This window comes from Lates calcarifer, unplaced genomic scaffold, assembly GCF_001640805.2.
Source record: "Lates calcarifer isolate ASB-BC8 unplaced genomic scaffold, TLL_Latcal_v3 _unitig_1992_quiver_1536, whole genome shotgun sequence".
In the NCBI taxonomy this organism is placed as follows: Eukaryota; Metazoa; Chordata; class Actinopteri; family Centropomidae; genus Lates; species Lates calcarifer.
The window spans coordinates 5,193-26,495 of record NW_026115903.1 but is presented as its reverse complement, the minus strand read 5'-3'; the positions used below and the strand labels follow the sequence as shown (position 1 = coordinate 26,495).

The window sequence follows — 21,303 nt, the reverse complement described above, 5'->3', positions numbered from 1 at the left end:
TTCCCTCCTCGTTGATCTGCAGTGGAAACTCAGAAATTTTCGAGTTGAAATTGAAGTGAAATTTTACCACCACTAGGTTTTAAATTTTAAGTTTTTGTTGTTTTGAACTTATCATTTTGAAGAATAAGATACAAATCTGTGTCAGTGAGAAAACAAACTGATTCGAGCGCTTGCTGTTTCTTTTATTTTGAAATGTGAGACCGGAAGTGAGTTTGCTGACGATGTTGGGGTGTTGACGTATCCAGGTGTGTTCGAGCCGGTCGACATGGGTCTGGTTTACTCCGAGGTAAGAAGACCTCTGTCTCAGAAACTGCTTTAATCTTTAATCAGTTGATTTTATTTTCCTTAATCTGACGTTTTTATAGAACCCTCTTCCGGTCTGGACAGGTGAGTAGTAGTCCAGCGCGAGACCAAACCAACACAGCTTCACTGTGACGCTGCGCAGGTGTTAGAGACGTTCAGGTAGAAACACTCAGGAGCAGAGTAAAGATTTGTTTGTGTGAGAAGTGGTGGAAAGTAACTAAGTACATTTTCTCAGTACTTTTACTGCAGCTGTGCGGTACCTGTACTGTACCTGAAACACCTTCTGACGTCAGAGCTGTTTTTGGCGACAGTAAAAGTTCAGTTTGAGTTTAATTTTACTGAAGCAGGATCAGTGACGGACATATGATGTTTTATAAACCTGATCTGACATTTAGAAAATAATAAGAATATGAACGTTAACCTGAGGATGAAAATACCTGCAGCCTCAGCTGAGTTTCATCTCCTCTGATCAGCAGCCAGACTTCAGGCTTCAGCTGGAAACCATCAACATGTGGAGAGAAAACATGATCCAAACCTGGAATATCTGAAATAACTGAGGAGTCAAACTGTAGATTTCTGTCAGAGACAACAGAGAAAAGTCCTCTGACCTGTTTCCTTATGATTCAGTTCATGGAACTGGTTTTTTTCAGAGAAGTTGAAATACTTGTTTAACACTTTTACTTTGGTGAGACAGTGGCAGTATTATAAAATCTTAGACAAACAGGAAGTCAGTGTAGAGGTCTGAGGGTAAAGTTCAGAGGTCAGGGGTCACAGGTTCAAGTGTATTAGTGTTTAAAGTAATTGAAAATAATATATTCAGGTGCTTATAATGGATAAGAGGCTTATAAAACATCTCTGTATATCAATACCAGACTCCATTGACAAAAACAGGAATTTAACCAGCAACTGCTGGAATACCACTGCCTCCATCTGTTAGTGTGTCTGTGTTACTGTGTGGTACTTTTACTTGGAGGCAGTGGTATTCCAGCAGCTCTTGGTTAAATCCCTGTTTTTGTCAGTGGAGTCTGGTAGAGGCACAAATATGTGCGATAACATGAGCAAACTAGATAAAATGGTTTATTTAGATTATCTGTCTGTCGACCCCCCCCCCCCCAGCCGGCCTGTCAGTCAGCATACGACGGAGACATCCATCAGCTCTACCACATCCTGAGCAACGACCCGAGCAGCCTGAACGTCCGGGAGAAGTACAACGGGGACACGCCCCTCATCGCCGCCTGTCGCCGCGGCAACCTGAGGGTAGTCAAATACCTGCTGGACAACCGTGCCGACGTCCACCTGACCAATAAGGTGCTTTCACCTGACATTACTGTCACTGAGCTCGTTCATCTGTTTCAGATTCAGGTAAACTTTATTGACTGTGTCTCTGTCTCAGAAACACAGGACCTGTCTCCACTATGTGTCCAAGAGAGGCTTCTCTCTGCTGGATTATCTGATGATCTCCATCCTGATGCCCATCCTGCTGCTCGGATACTTCCTCATGGTACGCTCTCTTTACAGCTCGTTACTTTACCCTAAAGATTTGAAGTGGCAACAGACAAATTCGTAGTTTTAACTTCTCATCATGAAGTAAATAAGACGTAGAATAATGACGCCATCGCCATCATGGTTCAGCCTCTCTTTCTGCCACCTGCTGTGACTTTTCATGGTAAAATAAAGGTTTGATTTACAGCACAAAGGACAGGAATCTTTCCTCATTCATTCACAGATGTCAGTAACAAAACCTGCTGCTTATTAACACAAGCAGGTGTTTTACTCTTTATCAGGGCTCTGAGATCAGGATGTCTGTCGCCACTTTAAGTTCCTCTCAGGAAACTTTCAATGAACCTGTTTTTACTCGTTGCTCTTGTGTTGTAGTTACAGAAGCAGAGGCAGAACGTGGCTCTGATGGAGGCCGTGCTGAGCAGCAAAGTCAACGTCAACGCTGTCGACTACGTGAGATTTACTTCCTGTTCAGAGTTTAACTTCACTGGGGTTTTATTCTGAAAGTTTTCTGGACGATGTGTTTCCTGTGTTTGTGTAGAAAGGAAACACTGCACTTCACTACGTCTGTAAGAGGAAGAGTCACCGCCTGGTCCCTCTGCTGCTCGACAAGAACGCCAACACCAAGGTCAAGAATAACGTACGTATGAATGTGGCCATGAATGCAGCACTGTCTCTGTCTGTGACCCCAGACGAGACGCCACAGGTCTGAACCCTGTCTCTGTTTTCTGGTACAGGACGGAGAGACACCGTTGGACATCGCCACCAGACTGAGGTTCAACAAGATCGTCTACATGCTGAAGAAGACCCAGTGATGGAGGACGAGAGGACAGACTAACGGAGCTAACAGTTTCCCCCAGCTTCAGGTCTTTGTGCTAAGCTAGGCTAGCCCCCCACCCCACCCCCGCTCTGTACCGAACATGAGATTAAAACCATCATCAGTGAGCATGAACGTGTGTGTTTGTGGATAAGAAGGTAAAACATTTCAGATTAAATTGTTTCTTCTTGTTTTATCTGGTTATTAATAAAAACTGTCACATTCTCATGCTGTTCATCATTTATGTTTATTGGCCAGTTTACTAAGAAAATGGTTTAAAATTAATGATTAAAATGTCATAAAAATCACATTAAAGCCAAAATAACAAATGTAATCAATTCAAGCCACGTGATTGGACGCTGCTCTCCACTTCCCTCTGAACAAATTTTTTTACTCGAGGACTAATGCTTGAAAAACTAATCACAGTTTTCCATGTTTCTGATGCTAACATGCTAATGTTAGCATGAGCCACATTGTCTCATTTTTTACTATTATTGTGTTCTGCTCTGTAAAATCCCTGTTTCTGTCAATGGAGTCTGGTAGTGATATATAGAGATGTTTCTGGTTAAACTAACAGGATCTTCCTCTTTAATAAAAAGCTCTGTCTCTGTAGGAATCCTGTCATAATGTTGTCAGACACTGAGAAGAACAATCTGAGTCTGTCAGTGGTAAAAACAAGAACTGTAGGGGATGTATTTTGATTACATTGCAGTATTTGATTACTTTGCAGCAGCTCGATCAATACCCAGGATCAAAAGTAGAATCAGTGTTTTTTGACTGAAACCAGCTGAGCTCTAACGATGCTCCTGCAGCAGCTTAAGGATGGAGGGAAACATCTGCTCAGGAGCATCCAGACCCCAGATAAAATCCAGATGATCCCAGTGTTTAATCTCCTGATGGAAGACCAGGTTCGGCACCTGCACAGACAGACAGGTGTTACTCCTAATCAGTAATCACTGTGATTAAAGTGACTCCTCAGACCTGCATCATGGATTTAATCTGATGAGAACAGACTTCTGTTTAAACGGCCACACACAGCTCACTTTATTAGGTACACCTCGTTAGTTCCAGGTTGGACCCTTTAACTCTTCATGTCATTGATTCACCAAAGGAAACCTTCCTCAGAGAGTTTGGTTCATATTGAAGATGGTTCACTGTGGTCATAAAGGGATGGACATGGTCAGCATCAGTCCTCAGGTCGGCTGTGGACTTTAAATGAGGCTCAGTTGGTGCTGAGGAGCCCAAAGTGAGACGAGGAAATCTCCCAAAGTCTCTGAAATCACCTTTCCTCCTCAGTCTGATGCTCAGTCTGAACTTCAGCAGGTCTACAGGACTAAACACACTGAGCTGCTGCCCTGTGATTGGCTGATTAGATACCTGTGTTAACGAGCAGCTGAGCAGCTGAACAGGTGAGCAGGTGTACCTAATGAAGTGGCCGGTGCTCAGAGCTGCAGTTCCTCTGGTGTCCACCAGGTGCTGCTGTGGTCACACTGGACCAGAGGACTCACCTGAGTGAGGAGGACAGCCACATCTTTGGGGTCTGCCAGCGTATCCTGTCCCCCTGAAAACAGAGCGGTGGGAACCTTCATGTCCTGGACGTGGTACTCAGGGGGAGTGGACTGAGGCGGGACACAGAGACAGGAAGCAGAGAAATGATCACATGACCAGAACACCTGATCTGATCACCTGCTGCAGCGGAAACAAAAACATCTGGACCTGAGCAAAAACCTCCCTGAGGACTGAGACTCTGGTCATAAAAGACTGAACCTGGTTCTTACAGAGATTCAGGTTCAGGTCTCAGAGGGACTCGACTGACGTGTCCTGGTTCAGTCTCACCTGGTTGTAGTGTTTCATGTTTCCTGCAGCTCCAAAGTCAAACGCCATCAGTTTCCCTCCACGAAGTGCCTGAAACAACAACAACAACAACAACAACCCAAATAACCAAACAGTAAATAAAAATCAGAGACATAAAACTTTGGGCCTCAGGTCGAATGAATGATTTGAGTCTTACTGGGATTAAAAACTAAACAAAGTCAATAGTTAATATATTGATACCAATCCTGTCGTTATCACCCAGTGTCAGAGAAGACCTGGTCCTCACACATACAGTAAGATTAAATGTGTGTTTGTTACCTGGGCCCAGTGGACCATGTTCTGGACTGAGGTCCCAGCAGGATAGTGTGTGGTGTAGACCGGAGTCCGAGTCTGGAATACAGAGGATGTTATAAAAATGTTGGTGGTTTGAAGTCACGAGTATGGACGGGACTTCTATACTTTGGCTCCACCCCAGTGGGAGGAAGTGGACATGTGTCGGCCATCTTTATTGACAGTTGCTTAATACGAACCATGTTGAGGTTTTTCTCGTCCCACCCACAGAGGACAAAGAAGAGGTTTCCACACAGCTTATTGAGACACCGACACCCACACACGTGTTCAGCGAGCCACTTGATCATGTGACTCTGAGGCAGGAAGTCCCGCCTACCAAACACCGTCTACAGGGGACGACACCAAATTCATCATCAATTTGTTATCAATATATCATCAATACACAACAATATCTCCACAATCAATACACCAATTAAACAAAGAACAGAGACACAACCAAGTATCATGTATTAATAACTTGTTAGCAGGTGATCAGGTCTTACCCAGGTGACGCAGTCCGGTAGTTTGGACAGTTTGGCCACGGGGCTGGTGGCAGAGCCAGCAGTCGCTACAGGAGCCAAACCGAAGAACAGCTTGATCTTACTGGCCAGATCAGGCAGCGTGGAGAATGCTATGAATGCTGGGAAATAAGAGAGACTGTTACAGTTACAGTAAGTTACAGTAATGGTCCAAGTTACTACAGTACTTTGATACTGTGTGTTACCTATGGTGGTTCCCTGAGAGTGTCCAATGTAGTAGATCTGTTCCTGTCCCGTCACCTTCAGGATGTAGTTTATAACAGCTGGAAGATCCTTCAGAGCCATCTCATCATGACTACACACACAGGAGGACAGGTCTCAGACAGGTGCTGTGATGTCAGACAGGTGATGTCAGACAGGTGTTTTGTACCTGAACCTCCAGAAGTCCTCCTGGTCTGGTTTGAGGGTCTGGTGTTTCCTGGACCAGGTGTTTCCTCGGCTGTTTCCCATCCACACGTCGTATCCGGCGTCGGCAAGCACGTATCCCAGACTGGAGTTCGGCAGGTTGGTGATCCAGTTACTGCCGGCGGCCAGGAGGCCATGTTGGAGAAACACCGCCGGCCTCGGACCTGCAGCACACAGAGACCAGAACCTGCTGAAGACTCAGAACCAGAATGAAGAGTCTGTTTTTAAAGAGCTTTAACTTCTGTCATGTGATCTGTCCTTTCACAGTAAAGTTCAGCTGTTTAAATAAAGAAACAGGAAGTAGCTTCTTCCTTCTGGTCTCAGAGTCCAGGACCAGGTCCTGGGACTCTCTTTTATCTCAGTTTGTTTAACCTGGACCCAGACCAGGACTCTGTTCTGTCTGATCCTGACCTGAACTGAACTCTGACACAGTTTGAAAGAAGGAAGTGAAAGTTTCCGCTTCCTGTTGGATCAGGACCAGAATCCTGCACCAAGTGGTCTTCACAGACCTGCAGAGCATCTGAGTCCCTGTGGGATCCTGTTGACGGTCAGGATGTACCCGTCCTCCGTCAGGACCTCGTGTTCCTCTGCAGGGTACCCCCACCGCCGGATGATCTCGGACTGAACTCACAGAGAAAACAAAAAGACAAAGCATCAGTTAGAATCACTGAGGTTTCCTTCTTTACCAAACTCCATTTAGATTTTAGTCGATTTAAGAATCAGCACCAATAACTTTAATTTGTTTTATCATCGACTGTATATTGGTCTCTGTCAAGTGAAGGTGCAGGTGTGAGCACACCTGTTTATACAGAGGAGATATAAATAAATAGAAATGACTTAAATGATTTAGATGTGATACCAATAAACAAAGAACCAGGATGTAAAACTGACTGTTCACAGAAACAATGAGAAACAGATACAAACAAAGTGATAATAAAAAAGAAGAAGTCTTGTCTGGTCTAAAAATGCTCTTTATGTCACGTCAAAGGTCCAACTTGAGGTTTTTAAGAGGAACGATGGGGGTGGGACACAAACATGTAAAGATCCAGGAGCCTGACCTCTGACCTCTGAACGAACAGAGTAACCTGAACGTCACCTGAGCTGTGTTTACTCACAATGTTCATGTCCACTTCAGGGTCCAGCCTCAGCTGTGGTTTTTCAGGGCACTGGTGGGCATCGGGAGTTCTGGCGTGGACGACGCCACAGAGGACGAGCGCACAAACCACAACACACAGCATCATCTGTCTGAACACACACACACACACACACTTCACTGAAACAGCTGAAGATCATGTGACACAGATGAACGGTCTGACTGATGAATGAATGAGGAAGTGTTGTTTGATGAGCGTCAGCAGGATCTTTAGCTCGTGTTTCATCAGCCTGAAGAAAACTGACTTCATGTTCAAACCTGAACCTGTTCATCTTTGATTTAAATCGTTCAGTTTCTTCTTCATTAAAACATTTTACAGGTAAAACCTGAAGCTCCAACAGCTCAGTGACCTGAGTCTGATCTTGAGCGAATGAAGCTGATGTTGGTCTGTTTTTCTTCAGTTTTAAACTGTTGTTATGACCTGGTTTAAACCTGCTTACATCAGGTTTTCTGCCTGTTTTTCTCCTTTTACAAACCTCAAGTTCAGCCTGTTTACTGCCTGGTTATTACACTTATTTTCTGTTTGTTTTCAGTTAGAATCAGCCTGATTTGTACCTGTTGTTACCACCTGTTTCCAGCCTGCTTATAACCATTTGATATTATGTTTCTCTCAGGTTTTCTACCTGGTTTTGATCTGTTTTTCACTCTTTCATAATCTCATGTTACAACCTGTTACCTAATGCAGTAACAAACAGTCAACAACACATTATTAACGTCAGGAAACTCACCTGTCCATGCGTTCTGATGATTTCTGACTGAACTGCTTCACTTGACTGATTTTATTTTCCTGATTGGGCTGAATAAAGAGGCTGTGATGTCAGAGGGAAGAACCCCTCTGTGATTGGTCTGAGGTTATTCATTTTTTTGTTTTTTCTTAATTGATTTCCTCCCTGATCAAATCATCAGAGACCAGATACAGTCAGCGTGGGAACAGAAGGGGGGGCAAGATAAATATATAAATAAATACATACATTTCTAATCTTCATATTTATCCCAGTGTTTTCTTTTTATGCAACAAATTTTCCTGGTGGAAGGACAGAGGTTTTCATAGGAAGTATGATTGTGTTGATTTTACCGTACTGTCCTTTCTTCTGTCTTCAACATTTATTTGTTTTGCTGTTTTGATTCTTTGTGCAAGTTTCTGGATGCAGGCAACAACCTTCACTGCTGTGTGCCATTTTCAGAACCAATCTGAACCAATCACCTCTGCCACTTTGACGCCTCTAGAGATGCAACACGCTAGATTTTGATCAATGTCAACATAATACCACTGTGCTGGATCAGTCGCCTCTTCTTTGATTCTCTTGACTCAACCAGCAACAAAAATATGAAATCTTTGGGCCTCATTTTTAACGTAGCCCAAGACAACCAGAGTCTGTCCAAAAATACTTGTGAACGCCAACCGTACCCGTGGCTTCTCACATACGAAAAGTGATAGTTCTCTGGACCTTCAGCCACCTTTCCCATTGTGACTTTATTTCTGCTGGAAAAGCTTCGTCAGAGGCTGTAGTACAGAGGATTCCTGCTGCGTTGTTGGTTTCTTACCCAGGACGACCTTAAAGAAGATTTGGCTGTTCACCACTAAGGTTTGTGCTGGGAGTTAATCAGAATTAAGTCAAGTCAAAAGTCAAGTCAAATTTTATTTATATAGCGCCAATTCACAACAGAAGTTATCTCGAGACGCTGTAAGGTCCACATCTTGAACTCCACCGGCTCCTTCACTGTCTGGAATCGACTCCACTGCTTCTATTGGGAATGAACTTGTAGAGGTGTAATCTCCCTTTTGGACACACTTTTTGCTTCTCTCACTAGTTTGATGGCTGTGTCCACACATTCTACGACGATGAGACCGTCATTGACATAGAAATCAAACTTGTTTCTGGTTATTAATAAAACTGAAATAAAAGTCACACTCTCATGTTGTTTATCTTTTATATTTATTGCACAGTTCAATAAAAACAGTTTTAAAATCAATGATTAAAATGTTGTGGAAATCACATTTAAGCCAATGTCAGACATTTAGCCCCGCCCACCACAATTCAAGCCACCTGATTGGACGCTGCTCTCCAATTCCCTCTGAAAATGAGTTATTTCTCGAGGCCTAATGCTTGAAAAACCAATGAAAGTTATCCATGATTCTGATGCTAACATGCTAACGTTAGCATGAGCCAATTTTTTTAGCTTAGAATGTAAAAAACATTTCAGTTATAAGGCAGCAAACACACACAGGTTTATACAGAGTAAGACTCATTACACACAACAGTAAAATATGCGACATTGGTCCGGCCGGTTTGAAAAATGAAACAGACAATAAAATGGTGACACTTTGAGGCCCCGTATTCATCATTTATAATCAGTATATACACATGTGATAGGTAACAGGTTTACAACAGACTACAGTCTACTTTCTAACAACTGTCTGTTCATGTTCAATATTTGTTCTAAGCTTTCCTGTGAAGACGTATTTTCCAGCTGTGTTTTACTATCTGTTTAAAACCAATAAAACCAGTTCAGTTCACAGGTGTCAAGTTAAAACCAGTTCACAGTACAGATTGTGTTGTTGAACCACAGCAGGTGAACACCAGCTGCTTCCAACAGCCACACTTCAACTCAAACATTCAGACACTCAGACACAAGACCTTTTATTTAAGAGTCAGATCCTGTCAGTTCAACCAGAAACATCTCTATATATCACTACCAGACTCCATTGACAAAAACAGGGATTTTACTGGGAGCTGCTGGAATACCACTGCCTCCATCTGTTAGTGTGTCTGTGTTACTGTGTGGTACTTTTACTTCAGTAAAGTATCTGATTACTTCTTCCACCACTGAAAGTTACACAGTAACACAAACACACTATCAGATAGCTCGTTCACAGGTGTATTAGTAGCTCCCAGTAAAATCCCTGTTTCTGTCAGTGGAGTCTGGTAGTGATATATAGAGATGTTTCTGGTTAAACTAACAGGATCTTCCTCTTTAATAAAAAGCTCTGTCTCTGTAGGAATCCTGTCATAATGTTGTCAAACACTGAGAAGAACAATCTGAGGCTGTCAGTGGTAAAAACAAGAACTTTAGTGGAGGGACTTTGATTACTTTGCAGCAGCTTGATTGATACCGAGGTTCAAAAAGTCGCAGAGTTATCCTTTAGTGCTTTGCTGCGACCACGGCCACACAGAGTCTGCTGGTGTTTCCTTTTCCTGTCTAACGATGCTCCTGCAGCAGCTTAAGGATGGAGGGAAACATCTGCTCAGGAGCATCCAGACCCCAGATAAAATCCAGATGATCCCAGTGTTTAATCTCCTGATGGAAGACCAGGTTCGGCACCTGCACAGACAGACAGGTGTTACTTACTATCATCATGAGGATGCTCAGAGCTGCAGTTCCTCTGGTGTCCACCAGGTGCTGCTGTGGTCACACTGGACCAGAGGACTCACCTGAGTGAGGAGGACAGCCACATCTTTGGGGTCTGCCAGCGTATCCTGTCCCCCTGAAAACAGAGCGGTGGGAACCTTCATGTCCTGGACGTGGTACTCAGGGGGAGTGGACTGAGGCGGGACACAGAGACAAGAAGCAGAGAAATGATCACATGACCAGAACACCTGATCTGATCACCTGCTGCAGCGGAAACAAAAACATCTGGACCTGAGCAAAAACCTCTCTGAAGACTGAGACTCTGGTCATAAAAGACTGAACCTGGTTCTTACAGAGATTCAGGTTCAGGTCTCAGAAGGACTCGACTGTGACGTGCCCTGGTTCAGTCTCACCTGGTTGTAGTGTTTCATGTTTCCTGCAGCTCCAAAGTCAAACGCCATCAGTTTCCCTTTGTGAACCGCCTGAAACAACAACGATGACGCAGGTAAACAGTAAATAAAGACAGAAAACATCATTCAACTTTGAACCTCAGATTAAATGTGTGTTTGTTACCTGGGCCCAGTGGACCATGTTCTGGACTGAGGTCCCAGCAGGACAGTGTGTGGTGTAGACCGGAGTCCGAGTCTGGAACACACAAATATTATTATTAATAAAGTCAAGACTCATATACTCAGTGTTTACTTCATGAATTAAAGATGGCCGATATGACAGCTCCGAGTAGGTGAAGCTAAAACATCTGGATCGCCCCCTGGTGGCTGAGGATGTGTTGGCAATCTTTAAATACTGTCACTAGATACGAACCACGTTGAGGTTTTTCTCGTCGAAGCCACAGAGAATGAAGAAGATGTTTCCACACAGCTCGCTGAGAACCTGCTTCGCACACACGTGTTCAGCAAACCACTCGATCATGTAACTCTGAGGCAGGAAGTCCCGCCTTCCAAACAGGTCCTACAGCGGGACGACACCAATCACACTGTTAATACACCATCAATACACCATCAATACACCATCAATACACCATCAATACGCCATCAATACACCATCAATACACTGTCAATAAATCTAGAAACAGGCAGCTTGTGAAAACTTGTTGGTGAGTGTTAATAGCTCGTTAACAGGTGTATTAATAGCTTGTTAGCAGGTGTATTAATAGCTTGTTAGCAGGTGTATTAATAGCTTGTTAGCAGGTGTATTAATAGCTTGTTAGCAGGTGTATTAATAGCTTGTTAGCAGGTGTATTAATAGCTTGTTAGCAGGTGTATTAATAGCTCGTTAACAGGTGATCAGGTCTTACCCAGATGAGGAAGTCTGGCAGGATGGACAGTTTGGTCATGGGGCTGCTGGTGAAGGCGACAGTCGCTACAGGAGCCAAACCGAAGAACAGCTTGATCTTACTGGCCAGATCAGGCAGCGTGGAGAATGCTATGAATGCTGGGAAATAAGAGAGACTGTTACAGTTACAGTAAGTTACAGTGATGGTCCAAGTTACTACAGTACTTTGATACTGTGTGTTACCTATGGTGGTTCCCTGAGAGTGTCCGATGTAGTAGATCTGTTCCTGTCCCGTCACCTTCAGGATGTAGTTTATAACAGCTGGAAGATCCTTCAGAGCCATCTCATCATGACTACACACACAGGAGGACAGGTCTCAGACAGGTGCTGTGATGTCAGACAGGTGATGTCAGACAGGTGTTTTGTACCTGAACCTCCAGAAGTCCTCCTGGTCTGGTTTGAGGGTCTGGTGTTTCCTGGACCAGGTGTTTCCTCGGCTGTTTCCCATCCACACGTCGTATCCGGCGTCGGCAAGCACGTATCCCAGACTGGAGTTCGGCAGGTTGGTGATCCAGTTACTGCCGGCGGCCAGGAGGCCATGTTGGAGAAACACCGCCGGCCTCGGACCTGCAGCACACAGAGACCAGAACCTGCTGAAGACTCAGAACCAGAATGAAGAGTCTGTTTTTAAAGAGCTTTAACTTCTGTCATGTGATCTGTCCTTTCACAGTAAAGTTCAGCTGTTTAAATAAAGAAACAGGAAGTAGCTTCTTCCTTCTGGTCTCAGAGTCCAGGACCAGGTCCTGGGACTCTCTTTTATCTCAGTTTGTTTAACCTGGACCCAGACCAGGACTCTGTTCTGTCTGATCCTGACCTGAACTGAACTCTGACACAGTTTGAAAGAAGGAAGTGAAAGTTTCCGCTTCCTGTTGGATCAGGACCAGAATTCTGCACCAAGTGGTCTTCACAGACCTGCAGAGCATCTGAGTCCCTGTGGGATCCTGTTGACGGTCAGGATGTACCCGTCCTCCGTCAGGACCTCGTGTTCCTCTGCAGGGTACCCCCACCGCCGGATGATCTCGGACTGAACTCACAGAGAAAACAAAAAGACAAAGCATCAGTTAGAATCATTGAGGTTTCCTTCTTTACCAAACTCCATTTAGATTTTAGTCGATTTAAGAATCAGCACCAATAACAACACAATGTTTTCACTCGTTCGTTTCACCTTCTGAAACATCAAAACCCGTCAGAGTATCTGATCTGTTCTCACCTCCTTCGCACTGTAACTTGAACATCAAGGACAAAATGTTTTTATATTGTTTATGCCATATTTACAACCTGTTTTGTCTGATTTTTTCCCGTTATAAACCTGCAGTTCGGCCTCTTTACTGCCTGGTTATTACAGTTTGTTTTCAGTCAGAATCAGCCTGATCCCAGTCTACTTTTTAACCTTTTAATGTCATATTTCTCTCAGGTTTTCTGCCTGCTTTAGTTCTGGTTTTTAACCTGTTGTTACGACCTGGAAAGTTTCTGGAAATTTACTGGAACTTTTCTGCCCCTGTGCAGCCCTTACTGTTGTTCTTCCTGCATTGTGTTGTCGTCTTTAATTGTCGTCACCTTTATCTGGGATAAATTAATGACTGAACTGAGGTGAATGTGGTCGGTGAGGCTGACTGCTGATTGGATGAGAAATGAGTTGGAAACATCTGGATGTTTCAGAAAAGGAGAAGTCTTCCTGCGAGTCAGAGCTGCGGTATAAAAATACCTCAATGACTCTGCAGCGTTAACATGTGACCGGAGTTTCAGCAGCTCTGACACACTAATCAATAATCAGTAACTTCCTGTTCCTGTTCCAGGTCTGAACCAGGATCCAGGTGAAGATCCTGGAGTCTGACCTTTGACCTGTGTGTCTTTACTGAACAAACAGAGTCTGGATGTTCTGAGTTTCAGCTGATAACATCAGAGTCCTGAATGTTACCTAAACGTCACCTGAACGTTACCTGAGGTGTGTTTACTCACAATGTTCATGTGCACTTCAGGGTCCAGCCTCTGCTGTAGTTTATGGAAGCGTCGGTGGACATCGGTCGGTCCAGCATGGACGCCACAGAGGAAGAGCGCACACACCACAACACACAACATCATCTGTCTGAACACACACACACACACACACACACACACACACACACAGAGTCAGAGCGATGTGTTCATGGTTCGTTATAAAACATCAGTAAAACTTGATTTTCTGGTAAAAAGCTAAAATATTTGTTCCTGTGAAAACTGAAAGAGGCTGATTGAAGCAGCTGATGATCATGTGACTAATGAAGAGTCTGATGATGATGATGTTTGATGCTGCATCTTTATCTCTGGTTTCATCAAACTGAAAACACAAACCTAAACATTTACATCACGTTTCCTGCCTTTCTCCTGTTATAAACCTGCTGTTCAGCCTGTTGACTGCCTGGTTGTTACAGTTATTTTCGGTGTGTTTTCAGTCAGAATCATCCTGTTGTAAACCTGTTGTTGCTGTTTGCTTCTGTTTTCAGTCTGTTTAGAACCTGTTTTCTGTTAATGTTTCTTTGACCTTTGACCTCAGCAGCAGCTCCGGTTGAACCAGTCACAGGTAATAAACAGTCAACAACTCGGTAATAACGTCGGGAAACTCACCTGCCCGCGCGCCCCGTTGCTCCCTGACTGAGCTGGTCACCTGACCGTTTCTCTTTTTCCCTGAACGGGGCGGAAGAGGGACTGTGACGTCAGAGGGAGAGTCTCCTCTGTGATTGGTCAGAGGTATTAACCCTTTGTTTTCTGTTGATCGATTCACTTCTGATCGAATTTCCTCCCTGATCGAATCATCAGAGACCGGAAACAGAAACGGAACAGAGACCGGAAACGACGAGTGCGGAGACAAAAAGAGAAAATGAATAAAACAAAATAATAAATAGAAAATATAGTTTAAAAATACCGATGACCTTCGTGAAATATAAAGTTTAACTGATTCATTTTATTATAAACTTGTTTTATTTCACGTCCTCTTTTATTTAACAGAGACACGATGTTTATTCTGAAAATCTCAGCCGGATATTCCGTGTTTATCCCGGTTATCTTGACACCGTTCAGAATCCCGGGATAGTTTTTGTTGGCCCACCAACTTTCAGCCGTTTTATAACACAGGAGGCGGGTTTAACTTCTGCAGCTCTGGACCCAAAGACATGCTGGGCTGGAACGGGTAAACCCGGGTTAAGTTCAGTTTTGTAGCGTTAGCACGGCTGTTGCGGTTCCGTGCTAAAATGTCCCGGGTTTTGATCGTCGGAGCCGGTCTAACAGGCAGCCTGTGCGCATGTCTGCTGAGGAGAGAGCTGCAGAATAAAGTCCAGATAGTGGTGTGGGACAAAGCGAGGGGCTCAGGTGAGTCTGCTACAGTCAGAACTCCGTTCAAAAATCTTAGAATTTAATGTTCCGGAGCTCAGAGCAGCACAGCGTCACACCAGAACAGAACCGAAGACTGGTTCTTCATCAGCAGACTGTTCTGCTTAATCCGGCTCAGAAATGATCAATGAAACCCACTTAAATTCAGGAAAATGTCCACTGATTGCTATTGGTCCGCTGCGGTGTCAGTCAAGACTGAGGCGTCCAGTTCTAACTCTTAAACTCTCTAAACTTGTAAAAACAGTCAAATTTATAATGGAGTTTGGTTCTGGGCAAAGTGTCACCAGGTAAGTCTTTATTACTGGTTAACAGAGAACTGAACCTCTCTCTCTGTCGCCCCCCCCCAGGAGGCAGAATGTCCACCAGTCGTCCTCCCAACCCTTCGTCTCACTCGGCTGATCTCGGCGCTCAGTACATCACTGCCACGCCGGCCTATGCTCAGTCACACCACAGGTACGACACACCTGCCTCTAGCACTGCAAAATGCTAATAATTACCCATGATCCTCTTCTCCTTCTGGAGCAGGAAGTGCTGTGGCTGTAACAAACACACCAAACTCCATTCAGAATTCTTTCCAAGAATTCATTACTCTTGAACCTTGTTGGGCTTTTATTGTGAAGGTCTCACTGTGTGTGTGTGTGTGTGTGTGTGTGTGTGTGTGTGTGTGTGTGTGTGTGTTTGTTTCAGTTTCTACTCTGAGCTGCTGTCGTCCGGCGTCCTGCAGCCTTTCCACGGTCTGATCGAAGGTCTGAGGCAGAAAGACGACAGCAAGAACTACATGACGCCACTGGGCATGTGCAGTGTGGTCAAGCACTTCCTGTCTGAGTCAGGTAAACACCTACCTGTCCACCTGGTCATAAACTGATCTGGACTCAGCGGTCGGTTAAAAATTGATTCTTGTTTCTGCGTCAGGAGCTGAGTTGTTCTTTGAGCATCACGTGACCGGCCTGTACCGCCGCGGTGCATCATGGGAGGTCCAGAGGAAGGCAGGAAGCAGCGAGACGTTCGATGCGGTGGTCCTGACAATGCCGGTCCCTCAGATCCTGCAGCTGCAGGGAGACGTGGGACAATGTGAGACTCACTGATCTTACCTGTGTGGTAACCATGGTAACCAGGGTCTGATCGCGAAAAAGTTCCCATTGAAAATGAATGGAAGCTGTTGTGAAAAATCAAACCCAGCCCTCTTTGGAGCCACATTATTTCCTCATACTTTCACATAGAAACATGGTTGAAACTTTAAACAGGTCACATGACCTGAGCCTGTTTTCAGTTAAATCTTCATGTTGATAGCTGTTATAGTTTTAATGAAATCACAGTTTAAATGTTATGGTTTTATTTTTTACCGTGTCAGAGTTTATAATGGGTGTGTATTGCACGGAATGTTCAGAGTTAGACTGTGTGACATCATCACTCTAACTGTCACCTCTGAACATTTTACCATAAAAATCTGATTCAAACCTCTTTTAATTCCCCCAGTTTCCAACCTACACAGACACTTTCTATATGAAGACGTAGAGAAATGTGTCCTCTCTCACCCAGTGTGACTCCCATTGTCACATGACTCACAGTTTGTGAATAAATCTCCTCCAAACACAGAGAGCGCTGACCCACAGTCCCATAGACTGCCATGTTAAACTGAGCTCTGAAGTTCTTGTATTTTTGATGGCAGGTAACTGTACACAGTGATACATGGCTGTAGTGACGTAGTTTCACCACACGGGGGCAGAGGGCTCAAGTCCAGCTGCTGTGACTTTAAATCCACTGTTATTGATTCAATTTAATTGATTATTGCTCATATTAATGGGGTTTTACCTTGAAAACTTTATTTAAAAAGCCGGATATTTATCATTTTATGAAGATATTCAGACCCTGAATCCTAAACCTGATCCCAGACCAGCAGAGAGCAGGACTGAGTGTTTGTCAGAGCTTTTACTTTGACGAGGGGATGACTACTTCCTCCTCCTGCAGAGAGTTTAGACCTGGAAACTGTCAGATCACACACACACACACAGGATCAATACACACTCTGATGGTAAATCACTCTCCTGCTCTCTGATTGGTTGATGGTTAACACACACTTCTTAAAAGCTGCAGAACTTTCTAGATTTTGTGTGTGTGCGTGTGTGTGTGTGCGCGCACGCGCGCGCTCCTGCCTGCTGCAGACAAAGGCTCCTCCACATGTGTGCATCTCTCTAGATTATGGTGATGTCATCTTCAGCTCGTCTGATTGGCTGACAGGGGACAGCGCCCATTTCCTCTCTGCTGAGACACACACACACACTCAGGTTATTATTAGATACACTGTGTGTGTGTGTGTGTGTGTGTGTCAGGAATCTGAATCATGAAGAAGCTGTTTCTAAGGTCTGCAGAGAAAAGAGAGAGATGATGCTGATGAGAGGTTTAAAATTAGTGGAGTTGTTTCACTGCCGTCAATAAATCCTCTTCTCTTTCACTGTGACGAGAAAGAGAAGAGGAAATGGCTGATGATAAGTTACAGTTACAGTTGTTAAAGTTTGACGGTGGCAGGAGCTAACATTAGCCAGCTAACCTAGCTATCGCTAGTACCTGTTGGTAAACGTACCCCTGATATCATGCTGTGTTCAAGTTCTTCTCTGAAGTCTGGATTTCTGAGTTCCCAGTCAGAAGTTTGAACCTGAACCCCTCCTGAAGTCAGAGCAGCCCCACCAACCCCAACATCAGAATCCAAGATGGCTGCTCCTCATCAACAGCAGTGAACTCTGCTAATGTTCCTGTTTATAGCAGCTCAGTCTCATTAGTTTCACATGAAGTCAGTCAGACACAGAGAACTGTTCAAGTTTTATCTGTGGACATGTTGCTACGCTGTTTGTAGAATGTTGTTAGCAACTGTTGCTAACAACAGCTAGTCTGAGATACGTCTGAATCAGTTCACCTTCATGGCTTAATGTTCCAGGTTTGAAATGTGAACGTCCTTTTAACAACGTTCTGAAGAGTTTGTGTTAAACTCCAACGTTAACAGCTCAGCTGTTCTTCAGGAGCAGATCTGATCTGATTTTCTGACAGAGAAACAACAACAAACACTTTCTGCAAGCGTCCATGTTTTTCTGACTTCTCAACTGGACACCGTCAACTCAGGAGATGTCTCTCTCAGTTCTGATGGCTGATGTAAGTGGAACGAACCATTAGCTCTGGGTTTTACAGGGTGTTTCTTGTTTTCAGTTTTCAGTTCTTTTCTGTGCTGCTCAGTTGAGGTGACTAAAGCTGGTTTTTGCGAGATATCTTCACCCAGCTAAAGTGAAAACAGACACAAGCTATTTTCTCTAGTTTTGAGCAGCACAGAAAAGGACTGACAACTGAAACATGAAGATGTGGACTCAAGAAAAGGAAGAAACACCCTGTAAACCCAGAGCTTATATCAGGGGAACCTGCTAACGTTAGCTAGGTTAGCTGGCTAACATTAGCACCCACTAGCGTCAATCTTTTTTTTTCTTCATTCATTTAAAAACTGTAACTTGTAACTATAAAGCCGGTTGTTAACGAGTGTCTGCAACTACAGAGGTTTGTGTAAATCCACGTCCTGTATCTTGACAGAGGGTTAGTCTTGGGCACAGGTCAAGCTACATTTCCCAAAATGCAGCTGGGCAGAGTCGTAGACCTCCTGCCTGGTAAATGAGCTGTCACAGTTGTACTGAACTGTCTCTGTCTGTCTGTCTGTCAGTGCTGTCTGTCCAGCAGAGGCAGCAGTTAGACGGAGTTGTGTACTCGTCTCGTTTCGCCGTCGCTCTCTTCTTCCCTCCAGACATCGTTTTCAGTTTCCCCTGGGTGGCTCGATATGTCACCGACAACCCCTGCGTCTGCTACGTCGCTGTGGACTCCCGCAAACGCAACACAGGTCAGTCTGCTCACCTGTCAGTCTGCTCACCTATCTGTCTCTAACAACAGGACCATGATCCAGTGTTTGTCCGTGTTTGTGTTCGTTCAGATGCCCCGGTCTCGGTCCGTCCCTCGTCGTCCACACCAGCGTCCCATTTGGCCTTGAGCACCTGGAGCGAGACAAGGAGGACATCCAGCCAATCATCTTACAGGAGCTCCACAAACTGCTTCCTGATCTGCCTCAGCCAATCAGCATCAAGTGTCAGAAGTGGAGGTACTCTCAGGTGAGTCATCATAGGGGGTACAGTCCTGAGAAATCCCACTGACCCTGAACTCCTCTGAGTGAGGGAGCGTTTGGTTCACAACCCCTCCCCTCCGTCCTGCAGGTGCTGACCTCCGTGCCGGACTGTCCGGGTCAGATGACCATCCTCGACCGGCCACTGCTCGTCTGCGGCGGCGACGCCTTCAGTCACTCCAACTTTGACGGCTGCGTGGAGTCTGCACTGAGCGTGCTCAGTGTGCTGAAGGCCTCACTATGACGTCACAGGAAGTCGTCAAAGCTGTGGACGAGTTTCAGGGCCCAACAGGAAGATCTGACCTGATACTATTAATGATCAATAGGCATCATCAATAGGTTAACGACAAGGGTTAAGAGTTGAATGAAGTGATTAATTAAATGTTTCAGTAATTGTTTGTATTTCACTGTTTTGTCTTTATCAGAAGGTATTTGTTTGTCTGAGCTTTAAAGATTAACTTAAACCCAAATTAACTGTGGCTGAAGTTAAATTTTGTTTAACTCTGGTTAATTTAAACCTGGTTTAACATAATCGAGCTCAGTATAAAGACTGTTTTGTTCCTAGCCACTGTAGCTTACTCCGTCTCCGTCACTACAGCCGCTAACCTCTTTGGCTCTGGCAAACTGATCATTGCTTGTTGATGTAAAACTCATCGCTAACAGTTGCCACAGACACCAGATTTAAAACTCCAGATCTAGCAGGAGCTGATTGGCTGATTCAGCAGCCTGAATGTCAGAGATGTTCATTTATAATATAACATAAATTTAAAACGTGTTGTAAATCTGATTCCTGTATAACTGATATATTTACATGCTGAGGAGTAGTTTGAGGACAAAGTCAGAGCTGACAGACGGAGTGAAGAAGCTGCTGGTTGGTGGTTTCTCTGCTGCTTTTCACTTTCTTTGATCTTTTTATAGCAGCAGATAAGACAGAATTAGTTATGGTTTGGTGCCCACAAGGCTCACTGAGTGTGTATGAGTGTGTGTGTGACCTAATTTTTCCTGCCTGTTCTCCAGTCGTTTGGAGCACGCTCAGTAGTGCTGCTGCAGTGCATTGTGGGGGAAGTGATTATCATTTCTGCCAAGTCATTGATTGATCACACTCTGTGATGTAAACCGTGTGTTTGAACACGTGTTGTTTCAGAGCAGCGATCGTACAGAAGCTCAAACGAGGTGTTTCTCCCTCTGTCCACTCTAAAATAACAATAAATATAAATGTTGTTTAGCTTCTCCAGGTTCATGGTTGCTCCACTGAAACGTCTCAACAACTACTGGATGAAATCTGATGAAACGTGGTTCAGACGTTCATGGTCACCTCAGATAAACCTTCTCCACCAACATGGAGCAGGTTCTCTCCAAGTTCTGCACCTAGTTTCGAACTGTTCAGGGAATTTCAACCAAAAATAAATTGATTTGGAACTCAAAAGGTTGGTTCCCAGTTGGAACCAAAGATGGCAGGTTATAAGCCATTTTGCCACATCATAAGCTTTTTTTATACAGAGATCGTGCTGTATTAGTGTAAAGACTCTTGATTCCAGAGACTTTGCGTGAAGTGTTAGACAGCAGTAAGTTGCCATCTGTTCCACTGTGCTGACATTAATTTGGCTCTGTGACTCCCTTGGCTTAAAGGTGGTTGACGAAATTTGAAGTTTGACACCAGTGGGTGCTAACGTTAGCTAGCTAACCTAACTAATGTTAGCACTGGCTGGTAAAAGTAGGTCCCCCTGATATAAGCTCTGGGTTTAACAGGGTGTTTCCTGCTATGAGTCCACATCTTCATGTTTCAGTCGTCAGTCCTTTTCTGTGCTGCTCAAACACAGTGACAATAGCTAGCTATGATTGTCTATTTTCACCTTAGCTGGGCAAAGATTGCTGGCTAAGACCAGCTTTATTCTCCTTAGCCTTACAGGACACCCTGTAAAACCCTGTAGCATGTTGATAGGAGGGTTCACTGGGTGAACACACCGTAAGACTGAAGAGAGTTGTGGTTAAAATAAATTTCAAACCATCACAGACAACAACAGCTGTTTATAAATAGTTTATTCACCTTTACAGTGTTTTTATTTCATTATAAAACAAGGAGGGAGAGAATAAAAGAACTGGGGGTGGGGAGTCAGTTTAACATGAAATGTTGTTTTCCATGGTGATACAGGCCGGTATCTGTAGAGTTTTCTGTTTGTCTGTTGACTGAGTGAAAAACAAAATCAATACCCGATAAAAAAAT

At 44.2% G+C, this 21,303-nt stretch overlaps 4 protein-coding genes across 4 annotated transcripts; 2 read left to right on the top strand and 2 right to left on the bottom strand.

The window, feature by feature from the left end:
* The first annotated feature begins 181 nt into the window (after window positions 1–181).
* LOC108891580 (ankyrin repeat domain-containing protein 22) lies at window positions 182–2,848 on the top strand. Its single transcript, XM_018688763.2, has 6 exons — window positions 182–286; window positions 1,420–1,611; window positions 1,697–1,804; window positions 2,179–2,256; window positions 2,345–2,443; window positions 2,541–2,848. The coding sequence occupies exons 1-6, from the start codon at window positions 266–268 to the stop codon at window positions 2,616–2,618; spliced, it is 576 nt and encodes a 191-aa protein (XP_018544279.1). The 5' UTR covers window positions 182–265; the 3' UTR covers window positions 2,619–2,848.
* LOC108891579 (lysosomal acid lipase/cholesteryl ester hydrolase) lies at window positions 2,849–7,662 on the bottom strand. Its single transcript, XM_018688762.2, has 11 exons — window positions 7,591–7,662; window positions 6,825–6,954; window positions 6,219–6,330; window positions 5,675–5,873; window positions 5,490–5,599; window positions 5,269–5,405; window positions 4,966–5,112; window positions 4,754–4,825; window positions 4,457–4,525; window positions 4,129–4,239; window positions 2,849–3,537 (listed from the first exon to the last, which is right to left on the bottom strand). The coding sequence occupies exons 1-11, from the start codon at window positions 7,596–7,598 to the stop codon at window positions 3,415–3,417; spliced, it is 1,218 nt and encodes a 405-aa protein (XP_018544278.1). The 5' UTR covers window positions 7,599–7,662; the 3' UTR covers window positions 2,849–3,414.
* Window positions 7,663–8,782: 1,120 nt separating this feature from the next.
* On the bottom strand, window positions 8,783–14,333 carry LOC108891577 (lysosomal acid lipase/cholesteryl ester hydrolase). Its single transcript, XM_018688759.2, has 11 exons — window positions 14,171–14,333; window positions 13,526–13,652; window positions 12,479–12,590; window positions 11,935–12,133; window positions 11,750–11,859; window positions 11,529–11,665; window positions 11,036–11,182; window positions 10,787–10,858; window positions 10,627–10,695; window positions 10,297–10,407; window positions 8,783–10,186 (listed from the first exon to the last, which is right to left on the bottom strand). The coding sequence occupies exons 2-11, from the start codon at window positions 13,646–13,648 to the stop codon at window positions 10,064–10,066; spliced, it is 1,203 nt and encodes a 400-aa protein (XP_018544275.1). The 5' UTR covers window positions 13,649–13,652; window positions 14,171–14,333; the 3' UTR covers window positions 8,783–10,063.
* Window positions 14,334–14,612: 279 nt separating this feature from the next.
* On the top strand, window positions 14,613–20,309 carry LOC108891578 (renalase). The gene is made up of 7 exons (XM_018688761.2): window positions 14,613–14,911; window positions 15,280–15,385; window positions 15,620–15,762; window positions 15,845–16,003; window positions 18,630–18,807; window positions 18,894–19,068; window positions 19,171–20,309. Exons 1-7 carry the CDS (start codon window positions 14,794–14,796, stop codon window positions 19,321–19,323), a joined length of 1,032 nt encoding a protein of 343 aa, XP_018544277.1. The 5' UTR covers window positions 14,613–14,793; the 3' UTR covers window positions 19,324–20,309.
* Window positions 20,310–21,303: the final 994 nt, after the last annotated feature.

Bases quoted from the DNA above. Each gene is read 5' to 3' on its own strand.
- LOC108891578 (XM_018688761.2), top strand. From the start codon at position 14,794: ATGTCCCGGGTTTTGATCGTCGGAGCCGGTCTAACAGGCAGCCTGTGC. The intron at 15,386-15,619 runs GTACGACACACC...TGTTTGTTTCAG, and splicing joins TATGCTCAGTCACACCACAG to TTTCTACTCTGAGCTGCTGT. The intron at 19,069-19,170 runs GTGAGTCATCAT...TCCGTCCTGCAG, and splicing joins AGAAGTGGAGGTACTCTCAG to GTGCTGACCTCCGTGCCGGA.
- LOC108891579 (XM_018688762.2), bottom strand. The intron at 6,331-6,824 runs GTGAGTAAACAC...CTGTGAGTTCAG, and splicing joins CTGAAGTGGACATGAACATT to TCCGAGATCATCCGGCGGTG. The intron at 5,113-5,268 runs GTAAGACCTGAT...CGTCCCCTGTAG, and splicing joins TACCGGACTGCGTCACCTGG to ACGGTGTTTGGTAGGCGGGA.
- LOC108891577 (XM_018688759.2), bottom strand. From the start codon at position 13,648: ATGATGTTGTGTGTTGTGGTGTGTGCGCTCTTCCTCTGTGGCGTCCAT. The intron at 12,591-13,525 runs GTGAGTAAACAC...CTGTGAGTTCAG, and splicing joins CTGAAGTGCACATGAACATT to TCCGAGATCATCCGGCGGTG. The intron at 10,859-11,035 runs GTTCGTATCTAG...TGTGTGTTCCAG, and splicing joins ACGAGAAAAACCTCAACGTG to ACTCGGACTCCGGTCTACAC.
- LOC108891580 (XM_018688763.2), top strand. From the start codon at position 266: ATGGGTCTGGTTTACTCCGAG. The intron at 287-1,419 runs GTAAGAAGACCT...CCCCCCCCCCAG, and splicing joins TGGGTCTGGTTTACTCCGAG to CCGGCCTGTCAGTCAGCATA. The intron at 2,257-2,344 runs GTGAGATTTACT...GTGTTTGTGTAG, and splicing joins ACGTCAACGCTGTCGACTAC to AAAGGAAACACTGCACTTCA.